This window comes from Humulus lupulus, chromosome 4, assembly GCF_963169125.1.
Source record: "Humulus lupulus chromosome 4, drHumLupu1.1, whole genome shotgun sequence".
Classification (NCBI taxonomy): Eukaryota; Viridiplantae; Streptophyta; class Magnoliopsida; order Rosales; family Cannabaceae; genus Humulus; species Humulus lupulus.
In genome coordinates, this window is record NC_084796.1 from 4,694,106 (window position 1) to 4,703,884 (window position 9,779).

Below are 9,779 nucleotides of genomic sequence, written 5' to 3' on the forward strand. Positions count from 1 at the left end.
CATACTTATATCATGGAAACTCAAACACACAATGAGTTTCTAATACAATTATACAACATCATTAACATACATTAACTAAAATATGGATAAATTATACTAACCATTAACGTGTGGCTTGTCTTGTGGCGGAACTCAGTAGCATTTCAGATCCCAAAATCTAATAACATAACGAGTATACGACATCTACAAACTCAAAGCTCTGATACCATTTGTAATGTCCCTAAGGTAGGGTACGTCTGCCACATACTCGTAATTCTAGGGTTTACGAGTATGTAAGGCACTTGACCAAAAGAATTAAATAAAATGATACGAAGAAATACAGAAAAATTTAAAACTTTTATATAAACTTATTAGTAGAAATTATTACACGTATGAATACTTTAAATTTAAGGCAGCCATATGAAAACTCTAAACCATTATTGCATTGCTACTGAGTCCGTGCTCCACAAGTTGCTCAACAGCTAAAGCCACACCTGGAAAAATGTTGGAAAATAACATAATGAGCTAACGCTCAGTAAGCAAATCTCATGCATACACATACACATGAATGTCGTGAGTTTGTAGTCCACATATACTAATATGCTGACTTATATACTTATGAATTTCATTTATTGCTCATGCACTTTCAAACTTTACTTTTATGCTCTTTCTTTTAGTTTCACATTTTTATGGGCCCAATATCACTTGTGCACACTGTTCGATTCAGCCAATGCCTGCAGGGCTTGTTACACATATCATATAGAATCCCATGGGTTCTCCTCCGGCTAGCCATCATCTCAGCTAGGCTCATCATAACACTCATTTCATCGTTGCCATAGCTGCCATACTTATTACACATATGGAGGAGAAAGACGGAAACATGGCAAACATATCTGAATGGTCAACTCTGACCTAGCCCACACTAGTGGGCAGCCACTATAAGTCTTATAGACTTCCGTCTTCTTTACTGAACTTACTTGATTGCTTCATCAAAACAGTGGCACCCTTTTTAAACATCTTATTATCACTTTGCTTAAGCCTTGTGTCATTAAAATGTTTAACTTTACATAATACTTTTCAAGACATTTCATAACTTTTCTTATATTCATATGCATGGTCTTATATCACATAATAATGTATCACATAACTGTACATGCCATGCATACATGCTGATGCTGAAATGCCAATGTTCGTGTTCATGACTCATGTTGATGGTATTCAATCAAGGCATTGTATCACATCTCATATAACTCAAAACATCTTTAGTCATAATACATGAAGCTTTGGGTTGGTGGCGTTGTTATACCTTAACGTAGAGCTATGGCTCAGGTCTAAGGTTTCCAGCCTAAAAACTTAAACGCTTCATATATCATAACATATAACAAATCATGAACATAGAGTAATCCACATATCCATCAACATAAGAACACATACTTGCACATAATTCATATCATTCTTAACCAAGTAAGACATCTTTCACATATCACATAATTCATCAATTACATATCACACAACACCCTTATGGTGTTCATATAACCATTTTTCACATACTTATCATATGCATCATCATCATACCATACTTAACTCGTCAGATGTACACAATCAATGTAGTCATGCATCTTACACTTAAGCACAAAAGGTGAGATTTACTTACCTTAGGTCCTTAGCTTATTTTAAAATTCCTCACCAAGAGTCAATCAATCAAATCCATACAAATCCTATTCAAGGCACATCATTTATTAAATTCTATCAAAATCATAAATATACACTATTGATAGTGTATATTAATAATACCAGAAACTATATAAATGATAATAATAAATTATTATCAACGTAATGCAAATAACTCTTCATATAAAACCATGCTTTAAACCTTGCTCATAAGATAATGTACCTTTATGATAATAATAATAATAATCCCAACAAAAATAATAATTATCGTCTATAATTAAACTTATTTCGATATTAATAACAAAATACTTCAATAGCAATACGTATATGGATGTATATATTCAAATAGTCATTTTATAAAAGAAATCATATTTTTAACATAAAGTTGTAATAATCAATATAATGATAATAATATAAATATAAATATTTATATTATAATTAATTAGTCATAATATCAATTCCAGTGATATAATAAATATACTTTCTCCAAACTTCACTGGTCTTACAAATATCAATAACTGTAGGAAACTAATATTTGATATTGTTTTAATATTCAAATATTAATATACAATAATAATGGTTAGATAATAGGTTTACTATAAATCATACTTTTCATATATATATATATATATATGAATCTGTATTCTTGATTTACTTAACAAAATAATAACAATAATAATTAAAATTACTTAATCATAATAATTTCCATATGAATATAAAATCAATTAAATATGTATTTTTATACTTTATTTAATATCTAATATTTTCTAGAAAATTAGACAGCACAACGGCTATACAGTGGACAATTCCAAAATCAAAACCTGTATCAAAAATATATATAATCCCAGACAGCCAGTAAATTACAGAAAATATTCCATATATCAATAATATATAATTATATACCATAAATACACATAATAACAATTACTCTAATCAATCACAATTAAATCACAATATATAGGTTAAAGAAATTATACCAAAATGATCGGGTTCCACAATAAGTCAAACGATGATTTTCTGAGACTCAAAACGTACTTCGGAACCTCGAACACTAAGTTTCGACCGTCGGTCTACGGTGGATCGCGGTGGCTCGTGGTGGGCCCACCACCCAACTATGGTAGATGTAGGAACAAGTTATTGGGTTTTGAAGCCCACAACACGAGGAGCACGATGGTGGTGACGGATCGGCAAACGGATGCCCGAGGTGGCCGAATCGCAACTTTGAAGTCGCGGGGTGGCCGAACTTAAATCGAGTGGTTGAGGCGTTTAATCGGCGAGTGAGCTCTAGATTCCCGCGTGGGTCGATAGTTCGGAGGCCTCTGAATCCAACGGTCCGGCGCGTGGCTAAAAATGGTGGCCGGAAAGTACTCCTGCGTCGTCGGCAACAGTAATACGCAGAGGAGAGAGAGAGAGAGAGAGAGGGAGAGAGAGAGAGGTTTTCTGAGGAGAGAGAGAGAGAGGGGGGGCTCGGGTAAAATGAAAGGCTGAAGCCTTTTATTTTATTTTATTTTATTTATTTATTTTTAAAAATTACACTTGGACCCAAAATACTAAAATTCTTTTCAAATAAGCCCTTTAGCCAAACTTTCTTAATTTTTATAAAAATCCCCAATTAAAATTATATGACATTTGGGTCCAATACTTGACTACTCAAATTTCTCTTTCTTTAATCTCATTAAAAACATAAAATCATATTTTAAACACTATTTTTCCATTACTATTTCTTAAATTTGTAAAGTTGTACATTTTATGTATTAAAACTCTGATTTATTATAAATAAATGTATTATGAAAATGTTGGATATTACATGAAGAGTACTTTGCTTTGCTGAAAAATAAAACATGGGAACTAGTACCATGTAATGACCCACTACTCTAGACTTTTGGACCATTAACGAAACTATACATACAAATCCTTAATAAAACTTACATTTGCGAAAATACCATAACTTTATTAGAAACTTGTAGAAATAAGAGTTACTTACATAAAATCTCAAGTAGGATATGGGATCCCATTGTTTGAAAAACAAAACATAACATGATTTATAATAAAAAGGGATTATATAATAAGTGCGGAAAATACATATAAAGACCAAAAAAAAACAAGACTACATCCTCGAAAATCGAACTCTCGACTCCTTGACTCCATTCACCATCGATACACATTCCCCAAGCATCCACGAATCTTACCGCCACTATAGCTATTTTCCTGCACATATAAACAAAAAGGAATGAGCCTAATGCCCAACAAGGAAAAAATCTAACACATAGTTCATATACATAAATTTCATAAGAAACATAAAAACTTATCATAACACTTATATCATGCACATACTATAATGGCCATTATTACTTGGGGTCCCATAGACTAATCAAGTCATATGCCCATTAGATTAGTGGGGTCCTACTAGCTAAGTAGGTCATATGCCCATAATCTATTTGGGGTCTTGTTAGTCATATGGGTCATATGCCCAAGCCTACAAACATACATATTTCATAACATGTTTTATAACATATTTCATAGCATAAAACATAAGATAACATAAGCATATAACATATAGATTCTATCCTATTTTCCTTACCAAAGTTACCGGGATGTGAGGACAGAGTTGGGACTTTTGGAACACTCCTAAAACCATATATAACAAGGTGAGTAGATTTGAAGAAAAAGAAATGAAAGGAATGGAAGGACTAAACCTTTGAGAAACATACTTACCAAAACCTTTTTGCTCAAGAACTTAGATTTCCTAACCAAAATAAAAATTAAGTTTAGAGGCTAAGTAGAAGACTATGAGAACTTGAAAGAAAAGTACAGAATTGAACTAGACTTTTGGGTTACCTTAAAGACTTGTAAGACCAATCTACACCTCAAACCGAAATACTATAAAACCTTACTTCCCCAAGTGTTTGATAAGCTTATGATGATCAAGCTTATGATTTCCCCACCCAAGTGTTTAACTCTCACACTCACCTAGCAACTTGCAGCCTCTGAACTTAGAGTAAAAGGTGAATAATGGCTGGGTACTAGGTCCTATTTATAGAGTTTAGGAATGAAAGGATCTTAATTTCACTTGAATAAAAATAATGGCTTTTTAGGTGAAAATAATATGAATAATCGTTCAGCAGAGGCTGAATACTCGTTCAAAAATGTGCTGGACTTATCAAGAGGTTGAAGGGCTGAATGGAAAATGATTTCAAAATGTTTCAAAATAAGCTGAAGGAGGCAATATATCGCCCCCTGTAGGCGACATATCGCCTGGGCCAGTATGCCCGAGGCAGTCGTGCATCGTCTCGTGTTTTCCGTATCTACGTGCTGCGATATATCGCCCCCTATAGCTGCGATATATCGGCACACGCTGATTATTTAAACACGAAATTACACATTTTTAGCTAAATTTGAATGGAGTAAACAGCCTTGACTAAGCCCTCAACGTATTCAAAGCTGCTGACTGACCTTAAAGCATTCAAACTTTACCCTTATTAAATTAAAACCTCAAAATACTTAATCCTTAATCATCCATACATAACATGTGCTTAAAATCCTATTGGTTGTTATCTAAACCTTATAGTATAATAAATATTATCCTTAATATCAGTCATATTAATCAAACCTTAGGTTAAAATTAATATTCTTAAACTATAGGTTAAACTTAGAAAATCTACAAGTACTACTATGAGTATCCAAATAATTCCCGGTCTGAACCAAAAATCCACAGTTATAAAGATAATACTATAAATACTATAATACTACTATCTAATTAGCTAAGTAAAGTTCTTGGACTCTACATACCATTCCACAACCAGCTGAACATTGTTGAAAATAAATGGATTTTTCGGCTGAAATTCAATTCTGATGGAACCATTCAGCGTTACAAAGCACGCCTCGTTGCCAAAGTATTTCAACAACATCCAGGTATTGACTTCTTTGAAACGTTTAGTCCCGTGGTAAAACCATCCTCCATTCGCGTTGTTCTTACTTTGGCTGTCACTTACAATTGGGATATACAACAAATTGATATCAATAATGCTTTCCTCAATGGCACTATTGATGAAGAAGTCTACATGTATCAACCCGTTGGGTATGTCAATCCTGAATATCCTAATCACATCTGCAAGCTCAATCGTGCTCTCTACGGGCTTAAACAAGCTCCCCGTGCTTGGTTCGATCTCCTTCGCACAACTCTTCTTCAATTTTGATTTCAAAATTCTGTCTCAGATTCATCCTTGTTCTTCTTCAGTCAAGGTGATGCCCTCATGTTTGCCCTTGTTTATGTTGACGACATCCCCTTGACTGGGAATAAATCTCAACAGGTCACCTCCATCATTTCTCAACTTAGTCAACTTTGGCTCTCAAAACTCTAGGCTCAGTTCATTACTTCCTTGGGTTTGAGCTTAAAAAAAACTAAAATGTCTTAAAAAAAAAACTAAAAATGAAAAACTTCCTTGGGAAATTTTCTCTCGGTGAAGACACCGGCGGCCATGGCTAAAGGTGCTAAGATTTCAGGGAAAGCTAAGGGGAAGAGGAATAATAAGAAGAAAGGTCCTTCATCTTCGGATCGTGTTATCAAAACCAAATCCATGGATGCTATTCTAGGGATCTCTGAGTTGGAAGTGCAAGATGAGGAAAAAACGAAGGATCAGTTTTTGGGGATAGAATTTATGGCTCAAGAGTCGGAGGAAATACTTAGAAAATAGAGTGAAGTTCGTACGAATTTCTCAGACTGGTTGAGCTTTGCCAACAGGACGACTCAAGATGTTGCTATGGGGAAGAAGATGACTCCGCCTATCTTACGATCTGAACACATTGTAAGGAATCTAGATCGGGCATTTGAATCACCATCGCAGTTTGAGGAATCAACAAATCCGGGTAAGAAGAAGGTAAAAATTGATCAGGCTGATATTGAGGATGAAGTGAATTACTGGAAACCTTCAATTGTGGGTTATGTTGCTGGTGCTAATCCTCCTCTGAACGTCCTTGATGGGTTTGTGAGAAGGATGTGGAAAGATGATGTGGTTAAGGTAGGAATGCTATCTCATGGAATGTTCATTATACGGTTTCAGAATCTAGAGCAGAGAGATAAAGTTTTGAATGGGGGTTTCATTTTCTTTGACAAGAAACCCTTCATCATGAAGCCATGGAATTCGATAGATGACTTTACCAAAGAGAATGTGGATTCAGTACCTACGTGGATTCAAGTGAGGGGCTTGGATATCAAATACTGGGGAGAAGCATCTCTTTTCAAGATAGTTGGCCAGATTGGGAAACCAATTCAGGTTGATGATATTACTAAGCATAGAGATAGACTATTGTATTCGAGAGTATTGATTGAGGTGAGTCTTGCTCAAGATTTTCCCCCCAAAATCTCTTTTACGGATGAATTTGATCATGATGTTGAATTGGATGTGAAGTATGAATGGATTCCGCTTATATGCAAGAATTGTTCGGGTATGGGGCATGGAGCTAATGTGTGTAGGAACAAAGTCCAAACAAAGAAAACCTGGGTTCCAAAAGAAAAGGCAGAAGTAAAAAAGGTGACACCAGTAGTTGACGAAGACGGATTTCAGAGAGGGTGGGAAAGGGCAAGAAAGTTCAGCAATAGTCTGAGATAGAAACAGAGGTGACAAATCAGTTTGCCATTTTAGACTTTCAAGTGGAGAAGAATGTTCAGGAGGTGACCAACACTGAAGAGGGGGGAGATCCCTCTACTTCAAATGGATAGAATTCTCGTTTGGAATGTTCGAGGGATTAACAGCCAGCACAAGCATAAAGAAATCAGGCAGCTGATTTATTCAAAAAAGGTTGGTTTGGTTAGTCTTCTTGAAACCAAAGTTAAGAATAAAAGTATGGGTGATATGTATATGAGTTTGTTTCCTGGTTGGTGCTTTACTAATAATAATTCTTGGTTAGATAAAGGGAGGATAATAGTTGCTTGGAACCCTTCTATATATTCTATTGATATTAGGAGGTGTACTAGTCAAATGATTCACTGCATTGCTCAAACAAGCCAGAATACTGAGAAGTTTCATATAGCTTTTGTTTATGGGTTTAATGAGGTAGGAGGAAGAGAAGTTTTGTGGCAGGATTTAAAAGATCTCAAGTCCAATATTGATGAGCCGTGGATGATTGTAGGAGATTTTAATGAGATTTTGAACTATGATGAAAGAGCTGGTAGCAAGAATCATAAGAAGCCTTCTGATAGTTTTAAGGAGTGTGTGATGTATTGCCAAATGGAGGACCTTAAGTTTTCAGGGTGCTTCTTCACTTGGAATAACAAAAAGAAACCAGAAGAAAGAATTTTCTCTAAGATTGATCGTGCTTTGGTGAATCTGAAATGGACAGACTCTTTTGTGAATTCTGATGTTGTATTCCTTCCGGAAGGGGAATTTGATCACTGTCCTATTTTGATCTCGTTCTATCAAGATGTTAGTATGGGGAAGAAGCCTTTTAGATACTTTAGCACGTGGAAAACAACCCAGAATTATAAGACAGAGGTTCGGCAAAGCTGGCAGATTCCTATCACCGTTACTCCTATGTATCAATTGGTGGGAAAAATGAAGAGGCTTAAGAGTGTGTTTAGAACTATTAACAGGGAGGGATTTAATGAGATTCACAAGGCTGTCTTGCAAGCTAAACAAGTGATGTTAGATACTCAGGCAGCTCTGCATATGGATCATAGGAATACTGATCTAATGGAACAAGAGCAATCGGCCAGAGACAGATACTCTTATTACCAACAAGCTCACAATTCCTTTCTAGCTCAAAAAGCTAAAATTGATTGGGTTCAAAATGGTGACGAGAATACAGATATTTTCCATGCACTACTACAAAATACCCTTTACGGGACACTTTTTTAGGACACGCACATAAATGCAAGTCCTTAAAAATATTTATGGAGTTTTTAGGACACTCATTGAGAGTCCTGAAAAAACACATTTTAGGACTCGCAATGAGTATCCTAAAAAAATAAGTGAGTCCTAAAAAAATCTGGGCTAAAAGATGAGTGTTTTACTTAACAATTTTAAGGACTTGCTTTGGGAGTCATTAATACTCTTTTAGGACTCGCAAAGCGAGTCCTAAAAATACCTGAGCTGAAAAATTAGGAATGGTAACTTTTAAGGACTTGCTTTGTGAGTCCTAAAAGAGTATTAAGGACTCCCAAAGCAAGTCCTTAAAATTGTTAGTAAAAGAGCATAAAACCACTTATTGTTTAACATATTTATAAAATTAGTATTAGTTAAAAATAAATTGTTTTATTGATTGGAAAAATATTTTTAATATATAAATTTACTAGTTATAATTTTTATAATATATGGCATTATTTATTTATTTAAAATTTATATGAAAATTAAAAAAATATTAATAAAAATTAATTAATATATTTTTAAAATAAAGTTAACTAAAGTGCACTTTTACCTAGTATTTAAATTAAATAGCAATTTAAATTTTAAATAACAATTATTATAAGTTTGAAAAGAATTTGTATAGTTGTGATTTTTTAAATTATTTTTTATAGTATTAGGAGTATAAAATTGGGAGTTTTATAATCACATTTTTTTTATCTAAATAATATAATCTGATTTTTATTTATAAAATAAAAAAATATATACATATACCCAAATCCCTTTCTCCCACCCGATACTTTCCTTTCTCCCTCTCTCTATCCCATTTTTTCTGCTAGGCCCGAACGACAACGGCAGGGGCTCGGGGAATGGTGGTCGACGACGGCAAGGGGGTCGGGTTGTTCGGCGGCAAGGGGCTCGGGGCTGGGCTCGACAGCAACGACTGGTGGCTCGAGGGCTGGGCTCGACGACGGGTTGGGGGGTCTCGGGTCTGGGCTTGACAATGCAGGGGCTGGGCGGACTTGGAGGCTTGGGGGCTCGTTGGGGCTGGACGGCGCGGAGGCTTGGTGGCTCGTTGGGGCTTGGTGGCCCGTTCTCCGCCGCGAGCAGAAGCCTCCAGGCTCTACTTTTGGACAACTAAATGACTGTTGGGGCATTGAACAATTTGAGGTATGCCCCTTAATTTGTCGCAGTTGGTGGAGCGGTGACCTCGCAGGAGTCGCGATGGTGGTCTCTGCTGTAAGTATGCTTTCTTTAACAATTTTTTTTTCCATATGTATATAGATTTGA

General features: G+C 35.3%; 1 protein-coding gene across 1 annotated transcript; it reads left to right on the forward strand.

The window, feature by feature from the left end:
• The first annotated feature begins 7,361 nt into the window (after positions 1-7,361).
• LOC133831781 (uncharacterized) lies at positions 7,362-9,779 on the forward strand. Its single transcript, XM_062262196.1, has 2 exons — positions 7,362-8,429; positions 9,774-9,779. The coding sequence occupies exons 1-2, from the start codon at positions 7,362-7,364 to the stop codon at positions 9,777-9,779; spliced, it is 1,074 nt and encodes a 357-aa protein (XP_062118180.1).

Coding starts and splice junctions, on each gene's coding strand:
- LOC133831781 (XM_062262196.1), top strand. CDS start 7,362: ATGGATAGAATTCTCGTTTGGAATGTTCGAGGGATTAACAGCCAGCAC.